Here is a 25,583-nt window from a genome sequence, read left to right on the forward strand (position 1 = left end):
TAAATGGATAATCTGATATTACCTTCCACCATTTTTTAAAACATAGTTGTGTATTATAGTAAAATATAACTCTTTTCTTCAAAATATTGCCTTACTCTTTAATTAAAATATAACATCACTGTAAATTTTATTAATTGTAGGAAAGATACTTGGAAGTATAGAGAAACTTCAAAGACAATATTAAATCTACTAAGAGCTTTGCATCTATTTCTAAAATTAATTTTCTTTCACATATAACTCAGTAATCCTAGAGATTAAGGTATCTAAATTATAACCACTTTATATTAGATGTACACAGTATTTGTTAGTGTTTTAAGGATATGGTTAATGTCATACATACATTTTTCTTAAAAGTACAATCATAATTATCCATTTATGAGCAGGTAATTATTTTATAGTGCATGTAATAAATGATTTGTTATAAAATACATGATCAGAGTATAGTTTTATAATTAACTATGTATTTAGGACTTAACTATCATCATTTAAGTCAAGCAATTCAGTTCTAACATACGTGAGTGTGTATATATATATACATATACAAAAATATACATGCACACATGTAAACAAATATATACACTAAATATTTCTGAAATGATCCACAAGAAAGTGTAACTTGTAAAGATTATTGAGAGAACTGGAGATCTAGAGGTCATACATAGGAGAATTCTTTTGTCTAATTTGAATATTTCACCATATACAAGTACTTCTTTTTCAAATAAAAGCCCTACTAATTTTTAAGTTAATTTATTCAGTAATTTTCTGAGCACCCAATCAAGATTTTAAGCATTATTTAATATGTTCAGTCACAAGATAAATTAATAGTCCCTTTTTTCAAGAAATTATCAACAGAATAAAAGAGAAGACACAGAAATACTTTTCATTTGAAGCAAATTATGATAAGTGCCTGGAAAGGTAAAAAATATAAAGTATGATGTGGATAAGAACAATTATTTCACATGGTTGTGCTTTACTTTATGAAAAACAGAGAATCAATATGTGCCTTTTAATATTCTACCCTATTATTACCACTCCTTTGTTGTATATTTTCCTAGCACTTTAAGATCTGATATATTATCTTCTATTAAGGTAGTGAATATCACGTAATGGTTCAAAAGTGACTTTGGAGTCAGACAGAACATGTTTAAATAAGCTCTGTTACTGTGGGCAACCTACTAGCCCAGACTTTCACCGTTTGTAGACTGGGAATAACAGTATCTAGTTCAGTTGTTATAAGGATGAGATAATGTATGCATTGCTTATCACAGTGCCTGTACAAATACGCATGCAACATAGGATTGCTGGCATTAATATTTCAATTGATACTTTACTGTTGATGATTTAATCATTGGGTGTGCATATCTTCTGCAAGCCTGATCATAGACTCAGAAGATAGAAATCCTGGGTACTATTCTTTAATCTAAGTACTTAATCGGAGCTGTCAATGTTACCACTGAATGAAAAGTATCTTTGTTGGAGTGATGGAAGTGTGAACAGCTGAAATTTGCTGTACAGAATGTAAATATTCATTAGGCTCTCTAAGAATCTTCCAAAACATACCCTTCCTGTGTGGGTTTACTGCAGACTGACACAGTGAGCACAGCACTAGTTAATGGTGCATGCAGGAATGAGGAGGCAGCCGCACGGGGCTGCAACGCTGGCATGTACCTGGGCCTGCAGCAAAGCCTCTCCAGGTGTCTGGCCTCTGGGAAATTAAGGAAAGTCGGTGCCAATCACAATACTCCTGCTGGCACTAAAATCCGCCTGCAGGAGACTTGGATGCTTGAATGTATCTACCTACCTCACAGGGGTGTATATGGATTAAAAGGCAATGATTGTGAAATCCTGAAGACGAAAAGCCCTATGCAAATGCTGAACAGTCTATTAGTGGTTATGTTCAGAACAACTCCAGTAAGGATTTTCCAGAGAAATGGCACAGGCCCCAACTCTGAAAAAGAAAGTTCTGAAGCACAACAGCAATGTTTCATCTGCTTTGATTCTTAAAAGCTGACAATATGCAGGCACCCAAAGGGAAGTAACATCATTCCAGAAATTGCCGCGCCCATATGCAAAATACAATTTTTGAAATGTATTCTTCCAACAGGCAGATTATATCACTGTTACCATCTTTAATCCCCGCATAGATTTCATAATATATTGACTACAAAAATGTCCTCAAATGTCCACGCTAAGCAAAGTAACCTAGCAATGTTATTTATAGGCATATAAATGTTTCTGCAGAGTACTCATAAATGTTTTCTCTCCAAATAGAACATGTGTGGCTAGATTTATACTGCAAAGGTATACACAGTCTTCCATTTTGCTGTCTTCATATTATTTTTACAATAAAGCTGTGGTAATTAATGTTCAGAGGATTAAGCCTAAATAATCAGGCCAGAAAATAAGAAAATGTACTGTTCATGAAAAGAAATAATATTTTTCTATTTCAGTCATGCTAAATGTTTACAAGGATTAAAATGAATTAAAATTTAAAGACATACTTTCAGTTCACCAGAAGGGCAATCAAGAAGGGTGACGATCAGATCAACCACATTTTATTTCTTTACATTGGGTTAAATGAGGTCAAGATGGGAAGTTAACATTTAGTAGGAATACAAAGGTCAAACCATCAAAATACCTTTCTTAAAGGGCTGCTAGGAGGAATAAAAACCACCTGATAGTATGAGGTCTACAGAAATAATGCCTGAGTTCAAATTCTGGCTCTATCATTATTAACTGACTGAACAAGTTACTTAATTTCTCTGTGCCTCAGTTTCCTAATCAGTAAATGAGAATAGATGATGCTCAGTGCTATAAAGTGTTTTTTGTTTTTTTTTTAATAAATAAAACTAAAAATCCAGGACACTTATGGTCACCAAATGACTACTGGATGCTTTCCAGTCAAGATCATGTATGGCCTTAAGCTCTGATATATTATTAAAGCAGTGGTAAAAATAAGAGTTGCTATAGTAGCAATCAAAAACAAACACATATGGAGAACTTCTATAGACTAAATATTTGTAGTCTTCCTTAGCACTTGCTTTCCCTCTTTCCCAAACCCAATCACCAAATCCTGTCAATTCCATCTGCAAAATAGTTCTCACACATGTCTATTTTTCTCCATCCTCACTGCACGACTGCAGTCAAGCCACCAACATCACCATCTCGATGACTGAATGCTTTGCATCTGTTATTGGCCTCCTCAACCATCTCCACAGATTAGCAGAAGTGATCTTCTTGAAATACACATCTCTTTATATCACTCCCTTAGCTAAAAAAATTGATAGCTTTTCACTATTCAGGATAGAGTTCAAAGAAGCTAACAAGGCCCTACCTGATCGAGTTCCTCTCTCCTCCAGGCTTATTTTGTACTCTTTCTCCCTCCACTGCTGTTCTTCAGTTCCCAAAACAAGCTCTGATTTTTTTTTTGGTGGTGGTGGGGCAGGAATCCATGCTCTTCCAGCACTCAGTACTTCCACGTGATTTTCACAGTTGTAATTACATATCAGTTTATTTGTTTTATGTCTGTCCCCTAGCTAGACTGCCCAATAATAAAGAAAAAATGTATAGTGTATTCTCTATGCCAGTTCTAGGCACAGAAGGATCTCAATATTTGTTTGAAGATCCGTGCGAAGGGCTTATATTTATTTCCCAATTTAGCTGTCACAGCAATCCTAAAGTTAATGTCGGTACAACTCTCCAAGGAGGAAAGTGAAGTCTAGAGGGGTTAAGTACCTTGCCAAAAGCACTAACTGCCATACTCAAAACCTGAACTCAGGTCTTGTCACCAGAGCCCATCAGAGCTCTACATTATAGCACCTCCTCCACATACCAGCAAACTGATAAATTCATAACATTTTGTCCAATTTTGATCCTAAATATGGTGAAGTTAATTGGAAAAATACACATATCTAATAAATGCACTAATTTATTTTCTCTCCTATTTATAAATAATCCAACACAAGGAACCAAAATAAGTGTTCTCAGGTCTATACTACATTGCCTGCTTATTAATAGAAAAATAATAGCATGAGTTTAGAAAGTACTTTTTACTAGATATTATTAATAAAACCAAGACTTGGGGAGGGAAAATGTCCAACTGACTCAGCCATGACAGTATACTCACTCTGTTGTTGCTTCTTTACAACATAAGTGTCCTCTGATGCACTCCACAAGGAGTCAGTGTGCTGATGTGAAAAGACCACAGTCCTAGAAGTCCTGGCCACAGATCTTAGCCTCATCATCCCTTTTTTTCTTGGCCTTGAATCCCTCATCTGCAAAATTAGTGGACTAGATTTGCTCCTTAAAGCCTCCTCTAACATTAGGATTCCATTATTTATATTAAGCAAGAAAGAGAAATTAACTAACAACTAAGTCGATCATCAATGGCCTCTATTTGGCTGAAGGCCTCATGGGTAGGTCTCCTCAGACTCCACACAAACAATCTGACGGCCGAAGCCTACGTTACGCAGTCATTTTTTCCTGGCCTATCTCATCTGCATTAGTAAGACTGAAATCTCCCCTAAGATTTAACCCCACACATTTCAATAAGTATATGACTTAGTAACTCTTTGGGGAAATAATTGTTTGCATAAACTTTCAGGTTTTGTCTTTTAGTCCTTAAATCCAACAGAAACCTGTGATACAAGGAGATGTATCTAAAGAATTTTATGCAGGATAAGCATTTCTGGAATTGTAACAAAATTAGTTTTGGGAGGGAGGGCTAGTCTATTTTTATTCTTTGTGTGGAACACATGAGTATTTTAGTTGGACCTACAGACCAACCTCCTCACGACCCCCCTAACATACACACGTCTGCACAAATGGACACAGATACTTGATGTGCGTTTTTGTGATCCCTGGGTCAGTCACTCTAAGAGCGGCTGAAAGTAAAGAATCCTACACCTCTGGTGGCCTTGACCTGGACCAAGAGCATGATTTATGCCATTGTAGTTTTGTGATGTTTGGACAACGATCTAGTGAAAATTTTCTAAATATGATTTCAACATCATAAAATGAAATCTAATCTACTGGCATTTATAAAACACAATGCTTTTTAGCAGATACCAAAATTTGGCTTTCTAACTTCTCTTATTGACTTAATAACGTATGCAGCTAACACTAAAGTTATTAAAATATCTCAAATTTTCATGAGATTTTTCTATATTTCTTTCAAACTATCAATCTTTTTTCTACTTTAACTGAATGCCACACTACTTAACAATTTTTCAAGTGCAGTAATATAAAATCGTGAAAGATATTTTCAACCCCTTTCAATTCCAAGTGCTCAGTTTTCTCTAGGTTGTTCTCTATGTTACATCAATATATTATCCAAAGACTTTAGACTCCATCCCTCTGGGTTAAAATGAAAAAAAAAAAAAAAAAAAGGGAATATTTGTGTAATCTACAAGTTAACCACCCCTTTTATCAACAAATTCCTTGTGCATATACAGTCAAGGAATTCACTCTGGACAGAGTTCACTTTTGTTTCTAGACCAAGGTGCAAGTTACCCAATTTTTCTTTCTCTACCAGCAGGTCCTGCTCTCTGGAGGATTTCTGGGCTCTTTGAGTTTGACAATTTAAGTATCTTTTTAAAATTATGTCAAAGGTAAAAGATGGCTGACGTTAACAATCCAATAAAGTTTAGATTCCCTTTCCTTCTGAAGAAAAGACAGACTTCTTGCTGTAGTTGGATGGGCATATCTTTCTTGGGATGTATTCTCTTTTCAACTGTTCTAAACTCTTCCAACAAATATTTCATTTCTAAATGGTTTGGTATCATCAATGCATTTTAGAGAAATAATTTTAAAGAATAAAATGTCACACATAATTTGGCCCTAACAACAAAGCGTAATTGTTATTTTTATTTGTTTTTATAATTTTCAATTCAAAACTAGTGTTGCATGCTCTAATTTTTAAAAGTGTAAATTTCATTTTTCTCTATTAAAGATTGAGATGATTATAGATTTAAAAATATATTTAACTGAGTGGGTGCCACAATTTAATTAATGAACTCCCTTGCTATAGGATATTTAAATTACTTCAAAGTTTTATTTATAAAAACATTTCAAGAAATCATTTGTGCATATAGTTTTTTAGAAATTACATGTTTAAAATGAATTCTCAGTGGCCCAATTACTAGGTCAAGAAATGTGAATGTTCTGGTAACTTTTGATTTATATGAATGATTGCTTTCTAAGAAAAGGGACAGCATCAACCACAATGCCACCAGTAATGTGTGCCACCACAATTTCATCATAAAAAAACAAATTTTGGTAAATTTAGGTATAAAATTAACACTTTCTGGTTTATCCTTTAGTAAAATTGAGCTTCTGATGAAGTCAAACTTTCCCCTTTATTTGTTTGCCATTAATTCTTTTTATGAATTATCTCTTTGTGGACTTAGCTTATCAGTTGGATTCTAGATACTATTTGTAAATGTGACTGAATTCTCAAAGTGGGAAAGCCATAAAATCTTATCTGTAATATTTGATATAAATATTTCTCCACAGTATTTGTCTTGTTAATTTTAGCTTTCCAGTAATTCTAAAATTTTATATAGTTAAATTCCTTGATTTTTTAAAAAATTATTCTCTTTAGGCCTTCTTTAACTATTCTCCCACCTTTCACATTGAATGTTCACATGAGTGGGTAGCTTTCCAACATCTTCATTTCTTCTAGTTACCTTATCTTGCCATTGGGTTTGGTCATTTAATTTAGTGATTTCCTTCCACCTCCTTTGTTCTTCTTCAGTTACATACATACACACACATCTGCTATGAACAAGAAAAAGAATCCGGAAATAAATCTGAACATGCCAGTAGTGCTTATGTGGAACTCTAGGACTGACTGGTTCTCGTGGGTCCACTGATAACTAAAATCAGCGTGCCCGGGTCTTTGCGGCTGCCTATCCTCCACCCCTCTCTGTCATCACTAATCTATTTCTCCAACCTCATGCCCTCCGTCAATAGTTGGTATGAACATACCAACTCGACCAACAAGCATCAACCCCTTCTTTCCTATATCCTTATTTCATGCCTCTCAGGCCCAGGTCTACCCTGCCTTTATCATTACAGAATAAAACGGTTTGTCTTTCAAGGAATTTGTCCATTTGTCAAATTTATTGGCATAAAGTTGTTTGGTATATTCTATTATCCCTGTTATATTTATAGAATCTATATTAATGTAACTTCTCTCCATTCCTGATATTATTAATTAGAGTCTTTTTTTTCTGATCAATTTAGCTACAATTTTATTAATTTTATTGGTCTTCTCAAAGAACCAACTTTTGGTTCCAATGATTTTCTCTACTGTTTTCTATTTTACTGATTTCTACTTTGATTTTTATTATTTCTTTCCTTCTCCTTACTTTAGGTTTAATCCATTCTTCCTTTTAATTCCTTAAGATGGAAGCTAGGGTCACTGATGTGAGGTCCTTCTTTTCTAACATAGGTGTTTAGTGCTATAAATTTTCCCCAAAGTCCTGCTTCAAATGCATCCCACAAATTCTGATATGTTCAATTTTCATCCAGTGCAAAATGCTTTATAATTTGTTTTGATTTCATTTTTGATCCATGGCTTATTTAGAAGTAATTTAGTTTCCTAATATTTGGGGATTCTTCCAGAGATCTTTTTCATTCAATTCCACTGTGGTCTGAGAACATATTTCATATGACGTGAATCCTTTTAAATTTATTGAGACTTATTTTATGTCCTCAAATATGGTCCAATTTGGTAAGTGTTCCATATGTACCTGAGAAGAATGTCCTCTGCTGTCGAGTACAGTGTTCTGTAAATGTTAATCAGGTCAAGAAGGCTGGTAGTGTTGTTGAGGCCAACTCTGTCTTGGCCTAATGAAGGACTTCCTACATGTTCTGTCACTAATTGAAAGAGAGTGTCGAAACCTCTGACTATAATTGTGGGCTTGTCTATTTCCCTCTGGAGTTCTTTGCCTCTTTTGAAGCTTTTATAAGACATGTACATGTTCGGCATTGTTATGCCCTCCTGATTAAATGATCTCTTCCTCATTATAAAAATGAACTTCCTTATCCCCAGGATTATTCTTTGCTCTCAAATCTGCCTTGTCTAAAACTTTCTTTTGACTACTACTAGCATGATATATCATTTTTCATCCTTCTTACCTATTTGTGTCTTTAGATTTAAAGTCTGTTTCTTTAAGTCAGCTTATAGTTAGGTCTTTTTTTTTTTTTTTTAACATAATCATATCAATCTTAACCCCTTAATTGAAGAATCTACATCATTTATATTTAGTTTGATTATTGATGGTTAGGTTTGAATCTATCACCTTGCTACTTGTTTTCTATTTGTGCCATCTATTCTTCCCTTTTTTCTTTTTCTGCTTTTTGATTGAATATTTTTGGTAATTCCATCTCACCTCATTTTTTGCCTTACTGGCTAACTCTATTATTTTAGCAGTTGCTTTAGGATTTATAGTACATCTTTACCTTATTACGGTCTATCTTCAGGTATTGTTATACCACTTCAAATATAAGAACCTTATAATAATGTATTTCCCTTTTCCCCCTGACTTTTATGCTATTGTTTTCATGCACTTTACTTTTACATGTCATAAACCTCACAATATTTTTGTTATTCTTTTTGTTTAAACAACTATCTGTTAAAGAGACTTAGATAATAAGAACTAAATCTTATATGTTTACCCATTTAGTCACCATTTCTGGTACTTTTCACTCCTTTGTATAAATCCAGATTTCCATCTGGAATCTCTTTTTTTCTGCCTGCCTGAAGGGCTTCCTTTAACATTTCTTATAATGCTGGTCTGCTAGTAATAGATTCTTTTAGTTTTTAATATGTCTCAAAAGGTCTTTATCTTGACATTCTTTTTGAAAAATATTTTTGCTAGGTATAGGTTGATCATTTTTTCCCTCTTCACTACTTTCAAGATGCTTCTTCACTTCATTTGCATTGTTTCTAGTGAGAAATCTGATGTCTTATTTATCTTTTTTCCTCTGTAATATCTTTTATCTACTTTTAAGATTTCTTTCTTTGTATTGTTCAGGGTTTTATAGAGAAACAGGACCAATAGGATATGGGAGTATAAGCAGAAAGATATTTAAGGAATTGACTCCCACGATCATAGAGGCTGGCATTTCCAAAACTGTCAGGGTGGGCCAACAGGCTGTAGAACCAGAAAATTGCTGATGCTGCACTTCAAGCCTGAAGGCCAGTCTATGCAGAATTCCTTGTTGCTCAGGGGAAATCAGTCTTTGGTTCTACTCAGACCTTCAACTGATTGAATGAGACCCAACCACATTACATAGAGAGCAATCGGCTTTACTCAAAATCCACTGATTTAAATATTAATTGCATCCAAAAACACTCACAGAAACATCCAGAATAATGTTTGACCACATATTTGAGCTAGTAATAGTCCAACCAAACTGACACATAAAATTAACCATCACATTCTTTTTCACCAGTTTTGAGCAATTTTATTATGATGTGCCTTGGTGTAGTTCTCTTCATGTCTCTTGTATCTGGGGTTCAGTGAGGTCTTGGGTCCAAGTTTATAGTTTTCTTCAAGTTTGAAAATGTTTCAACCATTATGTCTTCAATTTTTTTTTCCATCCCTTTCTCTACCTTTCACCTTCCTAGACTCTAGTTACCCTTATGATAGATGAATTAAAGTTGTCCCACAGTTCACTGATGTTCTTTGCATTTTCTCCTCTGTCTCTTTCTGTCTTGACTTTGGATAGCCTTCAAGGTTATTAATCTTTTCTTCTTCACTGTCCAATCTGCCACTAATCCTATCTGACACACATTTCATTTCAGATATTGTATCCTCTACCAGAAAATTGATATGTTTTTTCTTTAATACTTTCCATAGCTCTATTTAACTTTATAAACAGATAGAATTCAGGCATAACAACAGTTTTAAGGTCTTTCTTTGTTAATTCTAATATCTGTGTCAGTTCCAACTGATTGATTATTCTCCTCATTATGAATCATGTTTTCCTGTCTCTTTGCATGCCTGGTAATTTTTGATTCAATGTCAGACATTGTGAACTTTACCTTGTTAAGTGCTGGAAAATTTTGTTTTCTGTAAACCTTACATAGCTTTGTTCTGGGAAGCATTAAAGTTACTATGAAACTAAGAGGTTAATCTTAATATGATTCATTAGGTGGGTCCAGAGCAGTGATTAGCTTAGGGCTAATTCCTGAGGCAACACTTTCCTGAATACTCTACCCAGTACCTCGTGAAATATTACTTTTTTTCCAGTCCAGCTAGTGGAAACAGGCAGAATTCTCAGCCCTGTGTGAACACCAGACACTTTTTCCCTCTAGCCCTTTCAGATGGATTTTCCCACTAGCTTTGAGTAGTTCCCTCATGTGCATGCTAAATACTCAAGGAAGACCCTCTGCAGATCTCTAGGGTTCTCTCTGGACAACTTTCTCCTCTTCTGTACTGTCCTATGAACTCTAGCTTTCATGGTCTCTCCACTCTCAGCTTCATCTTGTCAATGCAAGGAGTCCACTGAACCCCGTCTCAGTCTCCACTGGAACTGTGCTGCAGCCTGGGAACTAACTCTCTTGGGGCAGTAAGTTGGGGTAATTGTTGGGCTTATCTCATTTGTTTCTTATCTCTCAAGAATCACTAACCCTTATTGCCTGATATTCTCTTTCTTGAAAACTGTTTCATGTGTTTCATCTAGGGTTTTTTTTTTTTTCTGGTTATTTCAGGTGGGAGGGCATACTAGTTGTAGTTATTCTCTCTCGACCAACACCAGAATCAGAAGTCCTCACTCATTCTTGCACTCGCTTGAGCATCTTCAGCATCTCCTCCTCTCCTGACCATCACCTTACACCTCTGTTGACTAGCATGCAGACATGGCACCCATCCTCATGAAAACAAGTTCTGTTAACATTGCTTTCTGTCTCTGTCTACCTTCTTGAAAGAGTAATCAATGTGCAATCTTAACCAAGGGGCAGAGGAGTGAAAAGGACAGTCTATATTCTCCTTTCCCTCTGCTTGCTCACCACCCCTTCATGCCTCTGGTTACTTTCTATTCTAACATTCTACTGAAACTGTTTTACCTTTGGTCATTAATGACCATATTGTCACCATATCCAATGGCCCTCTCTCAGATTTTAGACTTATGTTTATATTGTTGAACTTTGGTTCTTTTGACCTCTGGTTCACATTTGACTTATATAATACCATACGGAACTGCCTGGTTTAGGCTCTTTTTCTAATGCAGATGTTAGAATGTAAGCTCCAAAGGGCAAGGATATTTGTCTGTTTTGTTCAGTGATACATCCTCACTGCCTAAATCAGTGGCAACCACATAACGGATATTTAATAAATGCAGAAAGAAAGAATGAAATACATCGGTGATTAGCACTCTTCTTCCCTCTCTCTCCCTATCATCCCTCAACCATCTCATCTAAATCCACAATTCAGTTATCTCTCAAATCTAGATCACTAACTACAGACTCTCTCTAGTCAGCTTGTTGTTTGGCATTTTGATCATTGTTGAAAGGCCTCAAAATCACCATGTCTAAAACTAAACTCATTATCTTTTATCTTAAAACTGCCTGTCATATTTTCTGTACTTTTTTATATTTCACTCAATCACCAGGCTAGAAACTTAAGTCATATTCAATTATTTTCTCTTTCTTTCCCCTCTATTACCCAATATGACTATGACTCTTCTAGGATCAATCATATCTCTTCTAACTCTCCATCCCCACAATAATTGTACCTGCTGGATCACCTCTCCATGTTACATACAGGTCTCTCTCAACAGCTCCTCCAGTCTCTAGCCTCAGGTCACCACACATCTACATCTCTGCATCCTGGGCCTCAACTCAGCAAGCCCACTAACTGGTTCTCTGAATGTACCCTATGATTTCTATGCTTACTCTCCTTATTCCTCTCTGCTTAGATACTATGTGTCATATGAGGCCCTATTCAAATGAGGCCTTCTTTCATTCCCCAGTTGAGAAATGACCACTCCCTCCTTTAACTTTTATATATATATATATATATATATATATATATATATATATATATATATATATATATACCATGAAGTATATCACATTGTGTCTTAGCACCTTGCACATATTAAACATTCAATAAATGTTTAATATTACGTTTATCATTAGAATATTTATATTCCTAACCCAGGTGAGAATTTGATGGCAGAGACCTCCAAATAGGCCTCCAAAAAGGCACTGTGCCTGGTTCAGAATAATGACAACTCATAGAAGCTTGATGTCCAAAATGTTAGCCAACTTAATATCTAATTCATCAGAAAATCAACTAGCACACAATGTTATATTGGTTCCAGGAAAAGAAATACATATTGTTAAAACATTTAATAAAAGCAAATATAAAACATACTCTATTGCAATGTACAATAATTATAAAAATTAATTATTTACAGATTTTTTTACACTTTAATCCCAAACTGTGCTTCTAGTAATGCTTCTTGTTTATATCTCTGGTAAGTTAAGAAGTCACTTTGTATTACTCTTACACATTTTGGGGGAAGTTATTGTGCTTTAAAACAATTATTAAGCTACTAAAGTTTGTATAATTACATAACACATTTCTCAAGAGATACAAATGAATTTACAAAAAAACAGCAAATACAAACTCCCATGAGAAATCCTAAGCCTCAGGCACCACTAAACCTCATTTGAAGACATGAACTGGCATCTGACTTCTGTCACTAGCTGCCTGACAACAGTCATGTCTCACTACCTTTGAGCCTCAGGTAATTTGAAGATAAAATACATTAAAAGAATGAGGCTTACAAAAGTATAAATACTTTATGTAAAAACATTGATTTAATTTACCGTTGTCTGCTTATTTACGCAACAAACATCTGTAACTATGCCCAAATCTTGTACCAGGCTCCAAATGCACAAAGCCAAATAATATACTCTAATCTGCCCTTGGGAGTGACACCCCAGGATGGCCAGACACACATGTCAACAGCAGTGTTGCAGGTACTAAATTGTAGAAATAGAGACAAGGTATAGGGGAGTGCTCGGTTCTCTGTCTGGGGGCAAAGGAAGGTAGTAATTGGGAATGATGTCATGTAAAGAGCTATGCTTGAACTCTCTCATCCTCTGTGTGGTCTCACCAGTCATCACAAATCCTTCACTATTTTCCTCACCCTTTAATCTAGCTATGTCTCTGTTTCTTTACGGGTCCATAGTTTCTTCTTTACAAATCTAAAATCTGAACAGCAATCAAAAATCTGTACTTTTTTCTTAACTTATTTGGTGGCAAAACCTGACCTGAACTGATGTAAGGTTCTTGGTCATCAATATTTTCCCTGTTTATTAGGAAATCCTAGTTAATAATCCCATCACCCACTCATCACCTAAGATAGGACTTGGGTCATCCTTGGCTTCTTTCTCTCTCTCACCCTCCAAACCCAACTGGCTAAGAAGCACTGTCAATTCTAGCCCTCAGAGAAGTACCCTACCTATTCCCTCCTCCCTTCCCTTTCTCCCTCTCATCACTGCCTTCGTTAATGGCTAACAGTGCATCCCACAATTCAGCCTCCACATCACAGCTAGTGTGATCCTTCTCAAATGGATATTTTATCACAGTTTCCTTGCTTAAAATACCCTGACATCTCTGCACTATATATGGGAAAAGCGCAAACTCCTAGCATGGTGTAAAAGGATTGCCAAGGTTCAGTCACTGCCTATTTCTGGTGATTTGACTCCTGACATTCTACTAACCATGCTTTGCAGCCACACAGAACTGTGCTTCCCAGTTAGTGCCAATCTATTCCAGGACCCTCGGCTTTCATACGAGCTTTCCCTCTGTCCCAACATCCTCTTTCTTTTTCCATCCTAACTCTTATTCTTGCATGTCTGCCAGGCCTATTATTTTTTTTAAATAAATTTACTTATTTAAATTAGTTTCGAGTATACAGTACATTGGTTAGACATCTATAATGTTCATAAAACAATCCCCCCAATTGTTCCCTCCCTGCCCTGGCCCTCCACTTAGCCATCATATTAATGCTAACTGCATTCCCTCTTCATGCTCCCCGTGCCCAACTATCAACTACTAATTCAATTTTAACCCTTCTTCCCCATTCTCCTAGCCTGCCAATCCCCCTCCCCTCCTTCTGACACCAAATTGTCCACTATACTTGTGAATCTGATTTTGATTAGTTTGTTCTTTTTGTTCCTTAGATACCACACATAAGTGAAATCATATGGTATCTATCTTTCTCTGTCTGACTTATTTCACTCAGCATAATAATCTCTAGGTCCATCCATGTCATCGCAAATGGTAGGATTTCATTTTTTTTAATGGCTGAGTAATATTCCATTGTATATATGAACCATAATTTCTTTATCCAATTGTCTGTTGATAGGCATTTAGGTTGCTTCCATATCATGGCTACTGTAAATTGTGTTGCCATGAATATTGGAGTACATAAGCTTATTTATCAAGATCCGACACAGAAAATTTCACTGTGCATCCTTCCCTTCCCCCACTCCAAGAAACTGATCACTCTTCCTCCTTTGTATATTTCTGGACATGAACTTAATGTCTATAGGGCCAGTAGATTGAGCCTCCTGGAATACTGCTTATTGCTTATTCTCCGTTCTTAACACTAGACCCAGGACATAGTAGGTGCTCAAAAAAAGACGGCTGAATGAACAATCATTCCAACTTTCCCAGACAATGTGTCACCCCTTGTCAGCTCCTCCTGTGACAGTCCTGTTCTTCATCTCCTACAGCTGTTCTTCCATTATGTTCTCTATACACGTCTTTCCTGCTTCATTGTCAAAAGACAAAGAGGAAGCACTTGGAAAGTGTTGAAAGCTCTAGTAGCACCAATGACTCTTTGGGCCAGATAATTTTTAGTGGTTGGTGGCTGTCCTGTGCCTTGTATGATATTTAGCAGCATCCCTGCTCTCTGCCCAACAGAAGTCAATAACAGCCTTCCCCAGCTGTGACAACCAAAATATCTCCAGACATTGCCAAGGGTCCCCCTGGGGAACAAAATCTCCCCTGTTTGAGGACCACTGCCTAGACTGACTTTTCTTGGTCATTTCAGGGAATAATATGGTTAACCTGACCAATGGTCTCTGCACCATCTCTGGATGAAATAGACTAACAGAAGCACTTAGCCACAAATGGAGGGAATGGAGGGGTGAGCATTACACAAATAGCAAAAGGAAAGAGACCATCTTGAGGGTGAGAAAGAGCAGGGGACAGGGCTCTGTGAGTTACCCACCTGTGGTCGACACGACGTTGTCGGGGCTTTCGCTGCAGAGCTTTGACAACAGACTGGTCTTGCCGGAGCCCGTGAGGCCTATGCAAACCAGGTCATATTCTGGTCGTGCAGGTGGTGGTCCCTTGCAGCAGAGTGCTCTAAAACACTGCCAAGAGAGGGGGAAATGTGGCTCTTTTAAATAAGACCATGGACCCAAAGCTTAGCAACACTTTAAATAATTAAATATTACCAAGTGATTAAATAACCTATTACTTATTAGGAGGAAATGTAACTTTAGAGTGAAGAAACTGGAGGATGCCACCTTAACCAAGTGATCAAAGTTAATATTCCCAAGAATGACACAGATACGAACTTCATGGCCCCATTCCGCTGTGACAGGTGCACTGCGAGGGGCACAACATCATTATTATGCAGCTTCCTGCCCAAAATGCACAACTTGGATCTACACATAAGGAAATCTACAAAACCACTGTGGGCAACATTCTGTAAGACAACTGGCCTGTTCTCTTCTAAAATGTCAGTGTCTCAAAAGTCAAATAAAGGCTGAAGAACTTTTCCTGGTTCAAGATGACTAAAGAGACAGGATAACAAAGTGCAATGCTTCCTGGATTGGATCCTGGATCAAGCTGGAAAAGAATGCCACAAACGACATTATTGGGACAATAGGCGAGAGCAGAATAGAGATTGCATATTAGATAACAGTATCAAATAAGGTTAAATTTCCTAAATTTAACCACTGCACTATGGTTATATAAAGAAAATCACTGTTCTGGGAAAAAACATACACACACACATACTTAAATATTTAGAGGTGAAGGATCTTGACACATGCAACTAACTGGTTAAGAAAAATTCGAAATCTCTCCATTACCATCTCTCCATCTCTATATGGCAGGAGTGTGATAAAGCAAACACAGTAAAATATTAGTGACTGGTAAAGCTGAATAAGTGATCTATGTGAAAATTCCTTGTACTTGTCTTACTAATTCTGATATTATTTAAAAAGAAAAAAAAAAAGCTTTTAAAAATCATTAAGTAGAAATCCCTCTATAGAGCACTGCCATCTTGACCTTTGTTAAATTCCATTTCAGGTCAATTGACCTCAGGGTACTATGAACAGTGAGTGTGTGCACTGCACAAACCTGTTTTCTCCACAAGAGTTAAAGACAAGGATGTGAGAAAGAATGGAAATCATTCATGTAGTTTTTGATCTTTCTACTTATTTGACACCCATTTATTCAGCTCATGGAGGCTGAAGCATTTAGGCCCCGAATGATTCTAGAGTGAAAGAGAGAGGGAGGCAGGGTGGCAGGCAGACCTACTGACTTCTGGGTCATCTGGAGAGCATGAGAGAAGAGACCTATAAAAAGCCTGTGCTAATTCTTCTTATTTAGATAAAATCTGAGTCCTAATTGGCTATCATACTCTCATAAATCAGGCTTATTTCACTCCCTCACTTTTCATATCTACTTAGTCAACAAGTCTGGTCCGTACAACCTCTGAAGTAACTCTAGAATCTGTCCAATTGTCTCCAGCCCAGGCCACCTTCACCTGAGCAACAATATTCCTCCGCTTTCTTGGCCTCTCTTTTCTCCGTGTGGCAGCCACTGTGATTGTTTATGAAACTGAGATCTTATCATATCTGCCTAATCCCCTTCAGGGACTTCCCACTACTCTTAGGTCCAAACCCTTATCATGGTCTATGGGGCGCACCATGATCTGCTCCACCAACCCATACCCCTCCAGCCTCGTCTCCCATCCCTCTCCCCCTCCCCCACACCCCCCACCTCCAGACACGCTGACCCTCTCATACCTCAAGGCACTCAACACGTGCTTCCCTCTTCCCCCAGCTTAGTGAACTCATCGGCTTTCAGGTCTCAGCTTAAGCATCCCCTTCTCAGGGCCCCTGCTCTGATCCTAAGAGCACGTTAGCAATTCGTGTCAAGCTCTCACAGCACATTTATGAATTCATCACGCAGACTATAACAGTTTCTTATTCATCCTCAGTCTGTGGGAACCACATCTGTCCGTCTTCATCCCAGCATCCCCAGTGCTGAGCAGAGAACATGGCATAGAATGTATCCTCAATAAATAACTGAAAATAAATGACATTAAAGTTTTACCTAAGAAAAGAAAAAAGAAAATGTAAAGACTAGTAAAAAGCTTGATCTCTGCTCTCCCTGGGTGCCTCCAACAGTTCAATAGTGTTAAAATAAGAGAAACCTTGACTTTTTCATTTTGCTTCAATGCCAGAAGTTAGCCCAGTTCTCAAAAGAGTGGTTTTAATGTACACGAGCTCTTTTATTGCTACAATAGAGCTTCTTTTTGGCTTAGATTCACTTTTCCTCGGCTTTTGAGAGGTTCTGACTACTTCTGGCAAACAACTCAGTGATCATGAAATCGATATTCTTCACAAATTTTATTAAACTCTAGTCACATTCCCTCTCAGTCTTTTCGAACCCGAGGAGTCCTAATTATTTGTCTGCCTTCATATAGCCACTCCTCCCACCACATCTTAGTTGCTCTTCTTTGGCCTTACTCAAGTTCCATTACGCCTTCTCCTACAAGACTGACAACTACGACTATAAACAACATTCTAGATAAAACACATCACATCCTGGATTTGTATGAGGCCTGGCTGATACCGATTTTTTACAAACATTTTCTTATTCATGAAAAAGACCTGAGAAGAGTTAGCTAGCTGTATGTTGTGCTTGCATGCATGTATGTATGATGTATGCATTCCCTCAAAGAGGACCACTCAAAGAGGAAGGCAGCAGAGTCATAGATGCAGAGGAGGCAGGAGAGATGCCATGTAAGTAGAGTCAGAGGTTTAGTGCGTGAAAAGGCTTCATCCGCCATTGATGGCATTGAGAGGAGAAAGAGTTTCACAAGCCACAGGATGCAGGTGGCATCTAGAAATAAGAATAACCCTTGGCCAACAGCCCACAAAAAAATCAGGGACCTCAGTCCCACAATCAATTGGCATTGAATTCTGTAAAGGACATAAAGGAGCTTGGAAATAGATTGTCCCTAGAGTTTCCAGAAGGAACAGAGACCTGCTGACACATTTAATTGTGAGACTTGGAACTGAGAAACCTCTCAAACTCTCTAGATTTTGAACCAACAGATTTCTGAAATAATAAATTTGTGATATTTTCCGCTGTTAAATGCATGGTGATCTTTTATGGCAACAGCAGAAAACTAAAACGGTATCCCATTCAACTCTCATGCCTCTTATATGTCCAATTAGGACAACGAACAGGAGAGGAGCAGACAAATTCAACTTCACTAAGTATCCGAAGACAGAAAATATGATGAACGTGAGATAAGAAATTGAATAGGTTAAATTATTTGAGAAGTCATCTGACAATATATATTTTAAAATCTTAAAATAATGACAATATTTAACAGTTATTTTCTTTTTGGGAAATAATTTTAGAAAGAAAAAAATGCATATAGAAATTTTTATAACATGCTACTTACTTTGGAAAGCCCTGCCAGGTTCAGCTATGGCAGACAACACCACTAGTCACGCAGTAGTTTCTCTTACTAGGTTGCTTTGATCTTTGTTGAGGCGGTGGGGTGAGGGGGTGGGGGGGAGACCCTATTCCTGCTCTGGTCTTCCCTATTCTTGCTCAGCTCTTCTGCCAGAATTCCCCCAGACTAACTCCTGGAGGGAGACTGGCCCAAATATCCTAGCACAAACTATCATAAATTTTTAAATACAAAATGAAATGGCAGGTGACTGATTACTACATTGCCCTGTTTAAATTATTCATATACAAATACTACTCAACATTTTGCCCAAAAGTTCCAGAATTTCATCTTCATGTTCTTTTTTAAATCCAGAGTGTAAAAAATTGGCAGCCATCAATATCTACATCACCTGTTATTTTATTCTAGGCCATCGAAGTTACTTTTGACATAAAAGGCAATTTAGCAATGACATTCTGTTCCAATCTCTTATCTCCCTTATCTATGTTCTGTCCAGTGCTGTCTTCTCCACCCCCTGGCTCCAGTCATGTGGACATTAAAGGTAACTGACAACGACATCTCCCCTCTCCCCGCAACCTCTTGAATTGCGGGCTCTGTGTTTCCAACTGTTCTGGAAGATTCAAACTAAATCTGAACTTAAAAGCCTCCCTCCAAAAACCACAGAATATGGAAATAAGGTATTTGGGAACATTAAAAGCATAAAGGTTATATTGACAATTATTAAAAGTCAGAATCTTTGGTATAAATCACAGAATCTTTGAATACTTATTTGAAATAAATAAATCCTATGGTTACACAGGAACAGTGCCAGATTTTGAGCCAATAAAATAAGACTTTTAAGAATACGCTATTTCAAATGGGGGAATAATGTTCCTGTTTCTTAAGTCAGTTTCTAAAAACTGTATGGAGTTTTCACTTGTTTTTCAGTTTAAAACTTAATGAAGCTTTGGATCTCATAGTCAATTTACTGAAAACTACTCATTTTGGCCTCTAGACTATACTGTACCAAAGTTCATTGTGTCTGTCTCCTAAAGCAGCTCTTGCATTGTTAAGAGTAAGCCCCTTTCACTGCTGTACAATGCTGAACACAATGCCGTCGGCAGTCCTGACAGCAAGTGGCAAACTCAGGCTTCATTCCCAGGCCAGACACTAAGGCATTGTATAACTCTGTTCAGGCCCTATAAACCTAGCCATGCTTCAGTCTCCCCATGATTAACCAATAACGTTTTAACACTATCCGCTACTTCCTTTCTTCAGGAGGATATTGCGAGGTATCAGTTCAAAGCATTATGCTACAAGAAAGGCACCATACGGGTAAATGTTCATCATGAGGCTCATTTTCTTAAGGTATCTTAGGTGACAGTTAGCTTCCTTGGGCAAGGGCCTGGCAGCCCACCATGTGGCCCAGACTGTGGCCTTTCCCTCCCACCAATCAACAGCAGTCTCCACATGCTCCAACCCATCCTATTCCAACCCAAGACACTAAATACACACAACTCTTGGCACTGACTTGCAGTAGAGAATAGAGAACAGGGTGAACCTGCATTGTAACTAGTATACCTGGGGAGTGGGAGCAGGGCAGCAACCTAGGTCATGGTCTCTGCTGCCTAGACTGCTTCAGCTCACAGGCCTTTTCATATAGGGTTCGTTATGACTTGTTCTTCTCAAAAGAACACAGTGTATCTCTCCTATTATGTCAAGATGCAGGATGTCTCCCCCAGCATGCATCTACAAGCTTCTATGAATGTTGTATGTGAGGAAATGCTGTGCCAAGGTCTTAAGCGAGGGCAAGGACTGGAATCACCAGTAATAACTCTGTGTCCTAGACTCTGGACAAATCATACAATCATATAACCTTTAGTTGAAAGGTGGATTAGCTGAAAAGCAAAAGCAAGAACCTTAGGGATATGTGTTTAAAGGAGAGTGAACACATGTATTAGGGCGGAAAAATAAGCAAAAGATTAAATTGCAAGGGTAAAATGAAGACTCGCATTTCAGTCTGGTGGCCTAGAACCAAGGTAAGATGGTGTTAAAATGTCTCCATTTCTGTTGGGGACAGTGCCAGGAGTTCGGTAGGTCTGACAGAGCAATGTACCCAGGAGGTACTCAGCGAAGAACTGCACAACAAATCGACGCTGCAAAGCACTAATTAAGCACTTAAGTGTGTACCTCAATTTCCTCTGCATCTCTACCTTAATAAGACGAGCAATCCTTCAAGTCACTCACCAGTCCCTCAAAGAGACTGAACACTTCAGGTTTGTGGGCCGCCCTGCTCCTACGCACTCAGGAGGAAAGGCCTTTCCCTCTCTTTTCTGCTTCACGAATTCCTACTCGAAGTTCTGCTCAGGTGTCACCTCCTCTGGGAAGCCTTCTCCAGTTCCCTCGGAGAGAGCTCATCTTTTCTTCCACCGCTCGGTGTTTTGCACACATTTCTAGTACTGCGGTTAATACTATGCCACCTGTATTTTATATATATATAACTGTAAAAATTACTAGCTGATGGAATTATACACACTGATCCCAACACTTTTTCATCCTTGATCCTGACATTGGTTTTACATTTACTGAGCGTGGCCAGGCAGCAAAGCAGGAAGCAGAGTTGTCATACAGCTTCACTGTTCTGGACAGTCTTGATCAAAATCCTCCTGCTCTGGCACTACCCACTGCATTGCCAGACACATGTCCCCGCCATCTCATGCCGCTAGATCCCTAGCCTTTGGGGACGTGCCATTTGTTTCGATTGATGCTCTGTTTTTCATCATGAATACACGACTTTATTCTGAGCATAATTTCAATTTGATTGAAGTTCTGTATAGCTGCTGGAAAATTTTCTTCAGGAGGCTTTGGGGCTTCTGTGCAGCCATGCGGTCACTGCCCAAGCCCCACACTCTCCCCTCCTCATTTAAACATAGGTCACACCACACAAAAACCAGAGGTTTGCTGTGGCAGACAACCAGGTTGTTGTGTGGAGGCCTAGGTGGAGCCTGGCTCAGCACCCCATAAATACTTGTCAGTAATGAAAAGCAAGAGAAAATTCACCCATACTTGCGGTAAGTTTGATTTCAAAACCAAGAACAGCTACCTGTACGTTCTGACCTTCACCAATTCTCACACTGAAAAAAAGTTTTTGAAAGGAAGTCAATTTCTGCGAGTGTTTTCTAATATTAAATATGGTCAACGAATAAAATATTAAGTCTGCAAATATCTAAAATTACACAATTAAAATATTTTCTGAATCTATAATAGCCAAATATGTATCTGTCTTTTGAAAATACAACCAAAATGTGTAACAGGACTTGTAAGAACCACTCAAACTCTGGAAAAGGCATGAGGAAGGATGGGTGTCCTAATAACTTAAAAATAAAACCAAAGGTAGCTAACATGAGTAAGCACCACCACAAGTGATTTGTGTGTCTTAATTCACTTACTACTTTGAACAACCCAATGAGGAAAGTACGATATTGATTTGAAGATAGGGAAACTGAGGCCCAAAGAAGTTAAATAACTTGCCTAAATGGATCCAGGATTTGAACACTGGCAGTCTGGCTCCAGAGCGGTCTTCTGAGCCATGGGGATGCTAAGCATCTATGTAACATCTGAGGGTGTGTCGTGTGGAGGAGACATTGGATGCGGTCTGCATAAGGGCAGCATACAGATATGAAAATACACCAGAGAGCGAGGAAGTGACAAAGCTGGGGCTCCAATCACTTGGAGGGCTGTTGGCCCCCAGAGCTGTTATTCACGTCCTCTCGGCCTTGGCACAGCCACGCCTGGAGCCAGGGATCACAGTACCAGAAGCCGGGGTTTCTGTTGTTTTGAGGGAGTGTGAGTGCATTGAGTCTGCCTGTGTAACTGAACAGACGCCTGGCAGAGGAAAGGGAAGATCCAAGCCCTGGTACTGTTTCCTTAGTTGCACCGTCAGGTTTACGGCTAAAATTCTTTTCATTGCAGGAAGATGGCCCTCACCTTTCTCCCAGTAGAGTTAGAGGACATGGGTTCCTGAATTAGAGAGTAAGGAAGGAAGAGAATGCACTGGCTGGGAGAGAACATAAGGGGATCCGGAAGTGCTGTTGGTTTCTTTTTCCCACTGTTGGCTTCTTTCATTTAACCCCCGCCTCTTTTTATTTTTTTGTCCTCTGGATAGGACAAAGCTTCTCTATTAAGGGAAACTCATGCTGGCTGCAGAGATTTCTGATTCTAGGCATGGTAGTAAAGGGGGAAAAAAAATCTCTAAAGGAGCAGTCCTCAAATTTTCCCCCTTAAAATATGTATATTTAAACTATACCTCAATAAACAAATAAAAAAGCAAGTTTTAAACACAAAATAAAATGTGTTGGAAGAAGAGTATGAAAGAAAATACATGAATAAACTGGGTTGCGTAGAAATATATATACAAAGAAGAAGATCTATAATGAACACACAATCTCTTGGCTAATCCTTTCTTTCCACTTGCAAGAAGAAAAGCGAGTTTCAAACATACCCTAATGTCTTGGACTAAACGGTGGGTCTTGCAAACAAGTAAAAAGAACAAAGTTCAAAATAATACCAACAGCAACAGAAATAATAAGCAAGACGATGGAGTGCTGTAAAAAGCCCTTGGTCACCAGGAAGACCCCAGCAGAAACTTCCCCACCTTACAAGTTCAATCCACTTTTTGAGGTGAAAAATCCTGTGGCCCTTTAAGACCCTAGTGGGAAAAACAATAAATTGTTTTTACAGAGGATGGGTCAAACCTTTCGGCCATGTGGGCTGCTCCGTGCTCACAGAAGAAGCCTTTGGCTCGGAATTGTCCCAAGGCTGAGGCTTCTGGCCAATACATCACACTGCCTCAGGACACTAAGTCTGTCTTTGCCTTACCCTTTGTATTTCTCAATCCACATTCCTTTTTGGGGTGAAATACTCCATTATTTCTGCTTTGTTCTGGGCTGTCTCCTGTCTCTGTCCCTATTAACTCGTGGCAACAAAAGAAACAAACAGAAGCAGGGGATTTCATGCTTAGCCGCTATAGACATTGGCCTCCCGGCTTTGCAGAGGGGCAGACATCTGAGACTTTGAATGGAAGAGAGTGCCGCTGTGCTGAACCAGACTAGGGGCCCACGTGGCTCCCAGTCTGTGCATCAGTCACCCTTGATCAGTGGCATTCATGAGTCCTGGTACACATATTTCCAGATGAACCAAAAGTGAGGTTTTAAAACTTAGGGCGTGTATCTGATAATTAGATTTAAAGAGACTCTAATCCAAGATTCTCACATATTCCTTGCTATACAAATCCCAGGACTTGTCGTATTGGAAACAGATCAAGGAAGTGAGATTTTCTTTTTAACTAAGAAACTCAAAAAGGAGGCTAAGTAAAAAATAAATCTCTTTCTTATTTTTAAGATGCAATTCTTCTCTTATAATGGCTAGATGGAATATCTAATTTTTAATACCAATTTTTGTAATAACAGAATTATCCAATAAAACCAGCAGTAAATTCCCCAAGCATGACTGTCTGTAATGAGAACCAAGCTTTACATGCATATTCATACACATTACACAAATCAGGGCTTCACCTGGTCAGTTTCAGACCATGTACTATTTTGTCCCTAATGAGCAAAGAAATACAAATTTAGCTGGAAACAAAAGAGAGATTAATACATTTTTTATTAAACCTCTTTTATGATCACTATCTGAACGGAACATTTCTAAGCAGAAAGTAGGGCATAAAAATACATAAACACTTTTAATATTCCTCAACAAGGACATTTTTCTATATTTTGTACACTTAAGAGTCAGATAATGAAAATATTTAAAAAGAGCTAGGGTTCTCAAGTTGACTTTAAGGAGGGTTTAAGTATCATCTAAAAATGCCCAGGAAAGATCCCAAGAAAGCGGATTCTCTCTGCTCTTGGTGCTTTGGGAACTGGAGATGGGGAGCCCTAAAACAGACAAGAGGAAAACAAAAAACTCACACTAAAATTGTTTCTCTTGCAGTTCCTAACAGTAGAAATCTTATCCCATATTGTTGGAAACAACAGAGTGTTCTGTCATTTAACAATCTGTAGGCTCCAAAAACATGGCGCTCAGTCCCACATAGTCTATCAGTCACCGATTCCTGTAAATCCATCCAACTTGGTCTCTACTAACTGCCTGTTCCTCTCCAGGCCTGGGGACTTCATCCAGAGCATCACCCACCATCTCCTGGATAACACACTGTCTAGTCTCCTAACTGGTGTCCGTACCTCGGGTCTCATTCAACTCTGATTTTGTGTACAAAATGCTAACAATGACCTTTCTAAAACACATCGAGTCATTCTGTTGATTAAGATCTTTCCATGGTCACCCAGAACTGTCAGGATAAAATCCGAACTCTAAGCAGGTAGGCTCTTTATGATGTTTCTGGACTCCAATGGTTGTTACAGGGATTACATGAGATAATATTGGTAATGTTTGACATATAAAAGTTAACAGATAGTAGTTATTATTATTTTTCCCATGACAATCATACGGACCTATGTGCAATTCCTGATCCAGTCTTTTTCATGCTTCATGTCATCAAAGGGACCAACCCTCTGCCTCTACATCACTCTCCACCATCTCCCTCTGGCTGGCTCCTAGCCATTCTCCAAAATTCAGCCCAATGACCATTTCTTCCAGGAAGACTTCTGTGACCCTTTGATTTAGACGACCATCTTCAAACTCCCTTAGCACCTTTTCTATTCCACTGTCATAACACTCATCACTCTGTTGAGTAAAGTTGACTTACAGTGCACCTTCGCCCCCTGGACTTGGAGCACCTGAACGCAGGCACCACTTCTTTCAGCTTTGGAACCTGGGTGTCT

General features: G+C 38.2%; 1 protein-coding gene across 5 annotated transcripts in view; it reads right to left on the minus strand.

Moving 5' to 3' along the window:
- Nucleotides 1-25,583, minus strand: part of ARL15 (ARF like GTPase 15) — a 376,128-nt gene that overhangs the window by 225,967 nt on the left and 124,578 nt on the right. For all 5 annotated transcript variants that reach the window (XM_039869934.1, XM_039869930.1, XM_039869932.1 and 2 more), the window contains one exon: nt 15,265-15,409. In XM_039869934.1, coding sequence (XP_039725868.1) covers nt 15,265-15,409 — 145 coding nt within the window. The remainder of the gene's footprint in view (nt 1-15,264; nt 15,410-25,583) is intronic.

This window comes from Pteropus medius, unplaced genomic scaffold, assembly GCF_902729225.1.
Source record: "Pteropus medius unplaced genomic scaffold, Ma_sr-lr_union100, whole genome shotgun sequence".
Lineage (NCBI taxonomy): Eukaryota > Metazoa > Chordata > Mammalia > Chiroptera > Pteropodidae > Pteropus > Pteropus medius.